Genomic DNA, 11,869 nt, shown 5'->3' on the forward strand with positions numbered 1-11,869 from the left:
CAACTTTATTTTTTTTTTAAGTTCCATATTGTTTGCTGTAACATTTGTTTTTAAATAAAATACTAACAGCTTGTCTCATCTTAAAATGCTGTCCTGATTGAAAAAGGAACTAAAAAATACACACTATTACAGGTGTTCTAGATTCATAAGTCCTCCTTCAGATAACCTAATCTCAGGAGCAGCCAAAACAATTTCATAAAGAGACTACATTGTACCCTATCTTCGCATTCCTTCAGCTTTTTTTTGTAGTCATATCCATTTCTCATTAATGAGTTATTTTAACTTGAAGAGGCTCTGGCCAGAAATCATGTAAGATGAAATTACTATCCAAACTTTTAGCTGTGTTAAAGAGAATTTGAAGACTGAAAAAATTCAATCACCATGAAACTGCCATGATCTATGCATCTTAGAACATGGCATCAGAAGGACAGGGAAGTCCTAGAGACCTTTACTTATCAACAAGCTAACAGGAGAACTGACCTGGGAGAACATACCTTAAAAATTCAGAACACGGTCTTAGAAATCTATTTCATAGTAAACAGAATTTTCTTTAACCCGCTATTCAGAGTAGGCTTCCTGCAAATTGACTCAAATTCTCACTGTCCATTATTTAATAGGATGTATTTGATAAAAGTCAATTATCAATGATCATGCATCACTATTTTTGCTACAAAATACCACCAGCAGTTCATAAGACTTCCTAATTTCGTTTTCATTCAACAAGCTGGGGAGGTAGGGAAAAGAATGGGAAGAGGGGAATATGGCACCAGGAATCCTAAGTTACTGAGCCAATGATAAAATTTCAGGCTTATTTAAAGTGTGAGCAAGTATTTCACCATTTATACTTGTATCAGACTATTCATTTATTTCTACCTTCCCCTAAGAAATGCAAAGTAGTGCAGGAGTCAATTTGCTCGATGCAATCATGCCTAACTAACATTAACGCAGCTGTCCTCACACGTGTGTTCCTGAGTGCAGAAAAACATGACCTTGAACCTGGCTTTTCCCCACTATTAGTAGTAGGATCAGCATTTGTTCTGATGTGGTGAATTGATATAAAAGCAGTGATATAAATACTAGTTTTTGAGAAGTATTTTTCAAAAACCAAGAACCTTGGTATGGCCTTGCTAATAAAAACAAGACACGTTCTCAGACACCCTACTCAGTATTTATTTTCTCATCTCTGCCATTCCTACCCTCCAGCCCTCACAAAACTGGGAACCTCCACACTCAGCCCATTTCATTGCATACTAACCATTATCAAAGTCAATGTACTTTGAGATCTTGTGCCAGGTGCGGTAGTAGAAGTGGCGGACCTGCTCCTTGTTCTTCACCATGCTTGCCGGTTTGCCTTTCTTCTTGTATTTCAGGGCAATGTTGTTCTGGATAGCTTCAAAGTCCTTTCCATGCTGAAAAATAAATAAAACACACCCAAATGCTCAAAACCAAATTTGTAACTTGTCATAAGACAACTCAAACAACATTAAGGATGTTGGGCTCTTTATGGGCAATCAGATTTCAGTGGTCATAAACAAAATTCTTGGGTATCAGAACTCAGCAGCAAAAGAATCAGACTGGTTTCCTTTTTTATAGAAAACATGTTCTAGATGCCAAATAAATTACTTTCCAATTTCTTGAACTGTTTGAAAATAAAAACTGTAATCTGCTTGCAAACTTGGTAAGAAAGCAAAACTTGATTCATAAATGTGCTAAGTAACAAAACTGTAATACAGACTTTCTCACTTCGCTTTCCTTACTTTCCTCTGCATTTTTCACCCCTCTCCCTCCTACCTCCATTTCTGACTAGGGTAAGTGAAAAGCCTGCCATACTTAACAGCTTCACTTTTATTTACAGTACATTTCATGTTCCAGTTATTAGAAGTACAAAGTTTAAACTTTAAGTAATGAAGGAAAAGATTATTTTCAAAAATGAAAAACTTCTTACAGAAAACACATTTTTATACTGTAGGCAATTCAGAAGTCCATTCTCAGAGTAAAAATAAAAATGAGACACCTAAGCATCCCTTTAAAACTAGCTAATTCCTATAAAATCATTTGAGTTCAAAAGAGGAAAGTTTTATTTTATATACATCACTGAACTCTTGCTATCACAAAATTTATTGAATTTCAAAAAAAGCTGGAACTGATTTAAATATAAAGCGTGAAAACCTCTTTCAAAAGGTAGTGACACAAAATGAATGGAAGTGGGGGATGAAACAGAGTCCCAAATCCATCTTAGAGTAAATTTTTTAACTTTTTCCTCAGCATTAGGGAAAAAAAAAAGTTAAAGGAGTTAAAAAAAAAAAAGAGTGTTCATTTGGTCCACAAAATATGTATGCAAGAATCATGCCTAACACTAAGCCACACATTTTTTTAAAGAGATGCACATGCAAAGCAAACCTACCACCACTCCTTTTATTTTCACCTTTAGTATGTATTTTCATAACAGAAGTGCTCCTAAAATAATCACAGGAATAGGACAACTAGGAATACTACGTCATATGAGATAAAAGATAAGATCATCTAAGTTTTCTTTATCTCTCAATTCTAGCACTGAACTTGCTCAAACTTTTTCATGGTCAAAGACTAACCAGAGTGCCTACAATTCATACTGGAACAGAACATACTTTCTTGTTTGCTAATATTACACCATAAGTGTGCTGCTTTTGAAAGTTGAGATGGGGACATTGTTTATACCTCATTTGAAACAGAGCCATACTTGAAAAAGAATTTAAATGAATATACACATTCATGAATTAAACTCAAAAATACTTCCTGTGTATTTCAGAACAAAAAAAAAGAAAGCTTGACACTTTTGAAGTGTGGCTTTGATTGGCAACTGGTTTATAGTCAACTGCACAGACATATGCATAGACAAACAAATGCATATGTGTATGTATGCATTTTGCCCCTGCAAATCTCAGCTGAACCAATCTTCTTTAGGAATATCCAGCTAGTAAACAAACATCTAAGCCTCTTATTTTCCTCTACATGTACCTCATACAGTCCCTCGAAGAAAGTGTTTTTGTCTTCCGTGCTCCACGATTCCCACTGCCGTCTGACCTTCTTTCCTTCCTCCTTCTCTCCAGCTGAGGAGCCCAGGTTCCTTGCTGCCGACTTGGAATTCCCAGCGGGATTGCTGGGTGGAAGGCCTGATGTGCCACCAGATGCAGTCCCTCCATTATCTGCTGCTGCAAAAAACCATGACCAGTGTGAATATTAAATCAACAGGAGGATTCATGGACAGAGATAAGGAACTCAGAACTTTCCCCTTCTTCACCACTCCCATCTATATCAGGATTTTTCCAAGATATTTCACCTGAAATACAATAGGCAAACTAGGGGTTATTTTAAAGAAATAAAATCTCAAAGACTAAAAACATGGAGAAGGTTTCAACGGCTTAATTTTGTATTTCTGGAGATAAGACAGACAAGCAGGAATATACTAAAGCAACCTCTACAAGTCTACACACTCTCTGATGCGTACCCATGGGTGTGCTCTGTAGTTGCCCCTTAGTAGTCGAGGAGAAATTCTGAGCAATGCTGAACACCGATGTGACCAATACAGCAATCAAATGACCGAAAGAAAACATCTGTAATTTCCTATCTTCACCTTTGGTCTTGAACCTACTGCCTCCAAAATAACTGTGATAACAAAAAGGCTGAAAGATGCCTATTTTAGTTCATCACATGACAATGGATCAGCATTCTCAAGAATCTGATCCTCAGTATAAGGAGCACCACGTCCGACACTTGGCCCATCCAGGAAAAGTCAAGGTATCTCAAGGATGGCAAGTTGCAGCCCTTCTCCTTTCCTGAATCCCAGTGTGGCTTCTAGAAAAAGGCAGAAAAGCATAATCTTGACTGTAACTTTGTTATCGGCACCCCAAAGAACATGGATCAGGAAAAACACGAAGACTGGAAACACTAAAATGATAAAGCCTGACGGAATTAAGAGAATCTGCTGTTTATGCAAGTACGGGACAAGGAAGAAAATGGGATGGAGAAACTGCAGGAAGGCGAGAGCTACACATAATGCACTAAGATTCTATTCCCTTGGTTTATTTGCTTATAAATCCAGCTTGCACAATACAACAGTCCCTACTAGTTAACCAAACTTTTACACACATTAGCACAGCTCTCTCTTTCATATATAGGCTTAAAACTCAGTTATCTTTCAGAACTCAATTACATGAAGCAATTTGTTTATATGACAAAGTCAGTGTTTATATATATATATACACACACACACATATATATACATACACACACACCCCTCATTCAAGTACTGGGATATCTCAGTTTAATAATCCTAATATTTTTTAAAAGGTATCACAAGAATCAACCGTTCTAGAGTTACTATGCATTAGATGTTTGAGAGATTTGTATGTAAATATTAACTGAAACTATTCATATGCAATTTGAAAGCAATTCCTTTGGATGACAAAACCACATTGCTCCAAAACCTTAAAAAGCTGTTTATTCAAGTAACAAAGTACATTTGAAACCGAAGCTGGAAGAGAGTAAGGCGTATGAAAATGCATTTTTTTCCTGCATACAATAAATACTTGATATAAAATATGATATTGTGACCATTTAAAGGTTAATGTTTCTTTTATTTCTAAGAATGACTATTTGAACCTTTTGAAGAAAATAACTGTCACCACAGGGACGCATGAAAACATGAAAAAGAATTGGACATCTAGAAGCAAATGCTCTTAAAAAAGAACTTCTCAAATAAACAGCTTCTCTGTTTCCTAAAGCCTTCATCAGCCTTCGATAAAATAATTGAAAGTTAAACAATTTAATTCTGGTAATTTGTGAAAGCAAATCCTTTTTTAAAAAAAATGAAACCCTTAGTAAAACCTGAGCACCTTAATAGATAGCTGAGGAAAAACCGAACAATTTTAAGACACAAAATTGCTTCTTTATTCTGCAAATGTGAGATTGGAAATTCACAATTTGCATAGTTCAGAAATACAGATCTTAACACTTAAAATATTTAGTCAAGGAAGGGGAATTCAAACACAGCAGTCCTCAGTCTCAAGCTACCAGTGCAAGAGGCAGCGACAGGATCCTATTCTAGAGTCACTGCTCTGGTCACAGACCTCTCACCTTCTGAGATGTCACTTAGAGGAACCACAAATGTGGGGTTTTATTTGTTGGGTTGTTGGTTTTGTTTGGGGGGTGTTTGGGTGGTTTTTTTTTTTACATCAAACAGGTAAAACCCTAAAATCAGCTGTCTGAAGTTCAGATATTATAATGGATTTTCTAAAGACTGCACAGTACACTTGGTACACGTGAAGTTTTCATTATTAAAATGAGAAGAAGCAGAACTATCAGAGAGGACTTTACATTCTAATAAGACTATGAAGTTCAGCAGATCTCCTCTTAGTTGTATGTAACAGATGAAGTGAACAGAGCAAATCGTCTATGCTAAGGACTCCACTGATTCAACATCTACAAAGGATACACAGCTCTTAACTGCTCCTTCGTTCCTTTCTATATACTTACACATTTATCACAGTCTTTCTTGTTTTAAATACAAATTACTATCCACAAAACTGTTTAGAGTATCGTATATGAAGATCTAAAAATTCTCGTATCTTATCACCTCTACAGAGGTCCTCTATGCTATTTAATTCTCCCAGGAATAAAGGAGTTATCCCTTTGCATAAACTTTCTTACTCCTGTGCATGGTAGTATTTATCACTGAGTTGTCACAATTCACTCAAGACTTTACTGGATCTTGGTAAGGCAATGAAATGCAGTATATTCTAAAACATGGTGTTATACACCAATTCAGGATAGAAAGCAAAACAAAAAGTAAAAATAGTCATACATCATTGAATCACATCCCATAAATTCATTCTTCCAATCTTACTGTATGAGATCCTTGTAAAACACAAAATGGCTAAGAAGTGTTCATGCCCTCACTAATGATAGCTGATGATGATCATTAATTCCCAACAATAGATTATTAAAAACCTAAGCAATGCATTAAAACAAAGAGGTCCCTTGAGGCTAGCCATACCATTACTGCTGGAGAGGAAGAGGGCTTACTCTAACAATCTGCTTAGGTGCTTGTTCCAAGTAAAACCATTTCTAAAAAGAGATCATCGCAGTCGAGACAAAGACAAGGTCCTTCTCACTCAGTCTCCTGCATCACCTACCACTGGACTGGACACCCACACAATTACAGCTGCGACAATTCTGTCCCTTCACCCCAGATGTGTAAATTCTCAGTTTTCACTCAGCTTTCGATCCAGTTTGCAAAGACACCGGGTTTCTGTACTTGGTATTGGAACTATAAACCTCAACAAAATCACCAATCACACCACCAGTGTTTCAGAGAAACTTATTCATTCCTTTCATCCAGTGCTCTCTGCCCACCTGTATGCCTTGTTACTAGAACTTCATTTTCTATGAATGGCATAACATTATCTCAGACTACATTTTCTGTAGAAGAAGCTGTCTTCTTTGTAGCTCCAGCAAATAACAAACACAAACATTTATATAAAGGGATTTAAAGACTGCAGTTTCAAAATCTGATATGAAAATGACAAACAATGGCACACTGCATGCATCAAATAATTGAGTCACTGATAGTATCGGTGCCTTACCATGGCTATAGCCACAAGTTCTTCCTTCCAGGCCCTACGTTAGCATCTTAGTGTTTGCTTTTCAATTTTCCATTGGCAGCTCTTCCATGCCAGCTGATTTGTATCTGCTATGACAGATTCCACAAGCACAGAGGCTGGAACTCACAGAGTTAATCCCCACTACTCCTGTGTAGTAGGCTGGTTCCCTTATGGGCATTCCACAGGCTTAGCTTGCAAAATCTCCACTTCTTCAACAGTCGCCAGTCTTGGACTAGGTGGAACATCTATCAGGGAACACCTTTATAAAAGAGGTGGTACTTTCACAGACTCTTGCATGCCAAAGGCCAAATGTGGAACTTTAGGACACTAAAGTCAGTTCCCAAAGCGCAGGATGCAAATGCCAACTTGTAAGATGCCAGAAAGCTTCCTTCAGAACACTCATTCTTCTCTTTTGGGTTCTGCAGGAGCCAACAGCAAGGCTAAACTACACAAGACTATCTTCAGAAGTGGTTTCAGTAAAGATTGCCACAAAGGAAGCCATATCAGAAAACACCTTTGAGCGACTATTATTGCAAGCCTGCCTTAGTGCTCAGTCTCATGAAATGTACATCAAAACAGCTGTTGCCAACAGAGCTGGCTAAGGTGCTATCATCTGTGCTTTCCAGAAAGCTTCAAATGCATTCTGCTCTTCTCATGACAGAGCATTCCTCGATGAGCATTTACTCCTCGATTTTTATGAAAAAGCAATCAAAGACAAACATCCAAACTTCCCTTTTGATCACTTGGTAAACGAGCCCCATTTCCAGCCAACTCTTCCTAATGGCAGATACTGCATCACATACTTCAGTGAAGAAATAGACCAGGTGATCCCATGTGTGTGCTTTAGGAAGTGAAGTGAAGCCCCCTGCCCCATGGAAGGACAACCCAACAAAGCTGCAAGCTGGATGCAATTTGCTTTCATCTCCAAAAACTGTAGCTGAGAAGAGAATACAGACGAGAGAGGGAGAGAGACAGACATGTACCCCAAAAGTCAACACTTCAGTTTGAGTACTAACCCTAACTAGAAAACAACTTTCTACTTTGTATGCCTCCACAGTAAATGGACTCTTCAGAAGAGTAAGTCTAGGACACCTTATGCTATACTGCATGGCTATACCATACAGTGTTCTCGTTATGAATTAACATCCAAAGTTTTAAGCACAACAGGTAACTGTTCTACAAGAATACAGAGTAGTCCAGCCGCTTCTACCTCTTAATATTCAGAAGGTTTGCACAACCAGGATGTAGTTGAACGTGTTTAAACATATGAAGTATCAATTATCAACAGAGTCTACAAACAAAACTATACTGAAGGCTTGCTTTTCTATGGACAGTATATATTTAATACATATCAAATGCAGCACTATCTGAGCTAACCAAGCACAGTGTAAAACATAAACATGGTTTATCATAAATTTGCTTACTCCTCTATCTCCCGTAAATCAGTATTCTCTTGCTTTTCCTAGAAAACACTCACAAAGCCCCGTACAAAATTCCACCTAAACCATGCAGTAATGCAGCCTTGCAAACAGGCACCTTTCAAAGTTCAGTACCTACTGACAAACCACATGAAAAAAATCCTCCTCTTGTGGTGTGGGATGAGATACTGCAGAGTTCTGGTCCTGAGCCACTTTTGAAGGAAGGGAGGGAGAACTGGGGTAAACAGGAGGGCAAATTAATGAAATGAATGAATGAATGAAAGCATGCCAGGGTGGGACGGAAGGAGAACTACAAGTATAAATGAGATGGACAGAATTAAGGAGAATATTGGAACAAGGGACTGGGCCAGTAGTTTTTAAACAGTCAGTCATGCCCTAGAGAAACAACATTTCAAATGAAGGTTACAATACCTTCTGCAGCGCAGAAATCTGTGAAGATGCAATAAAACTATTCTAAGTGCTTACATTGGATATCTTCCTAAATACATCTTCACAGGAGAAGACGGTAGTTAATTTAATTCACATGCTACAGGGACATGCAACTTTGGTGGACTGAAACGAACTGGACTGCTTTCTAGCAAGTTTCATACGATATCAAAAGACAGAACATTTTAATTCAATTAATGCTTTCAGCTGCATAAATCTTATTTCAAGAAGTAACTGCTTATTACTGCAAAACAAATGCAAATACTTCTTTGGGTCGTTCTACACGTTTCATAAATAAATCTAGAGCAACAGCATGAAAAACTTCTTCCAAGCTTCAGCTCATCACCATTAGACTTTGTACTATTTCCTCCTGACTTCATTCTGTACTCAAAAAACATAAAAACTTGGAAATGGGAACATACTCTAGTTCAAACTAAATCTACAGCACATGACAGCAATGTATTCCACATTTGCTTTTACCAGTGCGGTCACAACATACACGTGCATATTCTAACCACTCTCGCTTACGCCCCAAAACACATCTTAAAACCTGTGCTCAGCAACCACGTGGCATATTTGTATTTGGGAAACAAACACTCAAGTCTCTCTATTTGAGCGCCTTACGTTGGTCTGCTTCCTCTCCATCAATGAGGGATCAGCAATCACATTGACTGTGACATGCAAAATAGAAAAGTTTCCAGTTTTCAGAGCTGATCCAAAGCACATGCAGTTGAGCTTTGTATCATTTTGATATTTCCAGGGAGAGGAGAAAGTGGTGGGACAGCAAGTGGAAGGCTTTAAGTCCAATCTTCATTAGTAATCTCCATCCTTCCATTAGCTCCCCATTGGCAGCTAGCTCTGTGAAACACCTCACTGGGAGCGCAAAGCCCTACAAATTCTGATCCCAAGATATCCCACTATGTTGAGTTCAGACAAGCCTCGAAAACCTCTTACTGTGCATCCCTGAAGGTAAAGAACTCAAATTAGAAAGGATCTCACTTCATGGCTCCATTCTCTAAAACCTGACAGTTATAGTCTCAACTGTATCAACTTTAATGCACTCAGATCAAAACTAGTCAGGCAGAGCTACGGCAGATCTTACTATTTCATAAAAAGTGAAAGAACAGCCATAATTCTACCACCAACTGCCACCCCGACAACCTAGTCAGGTAGACTGATCACAAGCACTCCCTATGACTGATAACTGAAATAATATCTTCCATTCTTTCTAGAATTTTATTAGGGTTATTTTGGAATCTGAATTGCAAAATAAACAAAGTTTGCGTCAATACACCCAGTTAAAAACCATTCTGCTGCTCTAAAATTAGAGGTGAATGTTTATGTACAATGTACAAAGATGAATATACACGTGCACAAAGACACACGTATTTTATTCACACGTGTATACACCTTCAAAGCAATGGAATAATTTCAAATGCATACATTCAACTTGTCAATCATGGACAAGATGTATTCCAAAGAAACACCTCCTTGCATTTAATACTATTTACAACCCTTGAAATAATTATCTGTAGGTAAACACTCCTGGGTATTCCATCTGTTTGTTTACTTGGTTTAATGCAACTGAGAGAAAAATTACACAGACTTTTTGTTCTATCCTCCAACATCACACATAGGAGCTTTTCACTTAAAACAAAAAGTTCAAGAGATTAAAGAGCATTTGCTAAGGTGTTGAAAAATACTTTAGTCGATTATATAAACTAACTGTCAAGCAATTGAGTTCAATACTGTTTCGTGATATGGTAATAACTCAAATATCACAACTTGTACTGTAAAACAAAGCCATCATAATTGGTGGCATTTACCTAATGTCCAGCAGGTGCACACTGCTGCAATGGCTCGAAGAAGGAGGTAATCTCCAAGACATATCCCTGCTACATGGAGTTTTATATTGTTGTAGTAGACAAGAGTAAACTTAGTTATTTCAAATGTTGAAGAAATCTCCATGTGTTGTTTTTATCAAAAAACAACAGAAAATAACACTTGAGTACTTTTGCATAAGGTATCCAAAATCAGTCTAAAGTACAGCTCAACTAGAGTGCCAGGTGTCATCCAGTCACTGCTGAGCATACACAATAGCACCAAGGTATTACAATATCCCTGCTGTCTTCCAGCTACTCAAGTAAGAAACAGTTTGGAAAAAAAAAACTTATATACAATGCTCAAGTGAAAAAGCATGTATGTGTACGTACATACATACACTCAGACATGTACAAGTCAATCTTAATAAAAACTGAAATTACATGGAAATGCCCAAACTGCTCTGAAACAGTAATACAGGACTCATAAAACCTTAGAAACAAACAGGCCAATATGTGTATTTCATAGTTTCCAAAATAGTTCTTTGGGCAAAACAGTCATAGACATATATGGGGGAAATCACTAAGGTCTCCTGAGTTGTTTTTTTCCCCTTTTTTAACTAGCACCCAGTGAATATTTTGCTATTATCCAAAAACAGAATTCAGAGTCCAGCCACCTGATTACACAGCTAGCTAGAGTCTCATTTCCTAACCAAACTACAGGAATTTCCTAAAACTCTGAGAAACAAAAAGCAGGAATTTAAGGTTTGCTTCAATAATGGAGATTTTTTTCCTCCTCCACACACATATCCAAACCCCCCCACCTCTGAAAGTACAAAGTGGGCAGCAGAGAAGCTGAAGCCTTGGGACACAAAGAAGATTTCAGCTGCTGTGAGAAACGAGCCCCAAAACACCTTCCCCAAAACCAAACAAAAGATGGCATCTGCAGGGGGAAAACACAACCCCCAAACCCACAGGTGACTCCCCCCTTGTCAACCCACTTGTCCAAGTGTTTTAAGGGTGCCAAAACACAGTACCTTTGCCTTTTGCAGCAGTGCTGCTGCCAACTGAAGAGGCTGCCTGGGAATCCTTCTTCAGCCTCTTGCTCTGAGGTCTGACGCTGGACCTGAGAAAATGATGCTGGTCCTGGCTGTGGGAGGGCTGGAGGGAGGCCGGGGCCTGCGACAAGCTGGGGTTCGGCGGGGGGCTGCTGTTAGTGGTGTTGGTAATAATCTTCTCTTCTTTCTTTGTGCTGCTGCTGCCTGGAGCTGCCTCTCCTCCTCCTCCTGCCCCTTCTTCTTCCAGGGACTCCTCATCTCCTCCTGCTCTCTTGCCCAGCTTTTTTACCCCACTCTCTCCCAGTTTCACTGTCATCCTGTCGGGGAGGAGAGAGAGAAAAGAGAGGGGCACAAAGTCAGGCCATGGAGCCCTCCAGAGAGGGGGAGAAATCCCTGGGCTGAGAGGGGAGAAGTTTAGCTGCAGAAATTCCTCTCAACATGGCCGCCGTTGTTTGTTACTAAATCCCCTTTCGTTTGCTGTCCCG

The 11,869-nt window shown here is 38.6% G+C and overlaps 1 protein-coding gene across 1 annotated transcript in view; it reads right to left on the bottom strand.

The window, feature by feature from the left end:
- CRAMP1L (Crm, cramped-like (Drosophila)) overlaps positions 1-11,700 on the bottom strand; it is a 41,236-nt gene extending 29,536 nt beyond the window's left edge. The window contains exons 1-3 of the mRNA XM_010182360.1: positions 11,364-11,700; positions 2,998-3,191; positions 1,256-1,409 (exon numbers count right to left, since the gene is read on the bottom strand). Of these exons, the coding sequence (XP_010180662.1) occupies positions 1,256-1,409; positions 2,998-3,191; positions 11,364-11,700 (685 nt within the window). The remainder of the gene's footprint in view (positions 1-1,255; positions 1,410-2,997; positions 3,192-11,363) is intronic.
- Positions 11,701-11,869: the final 169 nt, after the last annotated feature.

The sequence above is a fragment of the Mesitornis unicolor genome, unplaced genomic scaffold (assembly GCF_000695765.1).
Source record: "Mesitornis unicolor isolate BGI_N332 unplaced genomic scaffold, ASM69576v1 scaffold15364, whole genome shotgun sequence".
Classification (NCBI taxonomy): Eukaryota; Metazoa; Chordata; class Aves; order Mesitornithiformes; family Mesitornithidae; genus Mesitornis; species Mesitornis unicolor.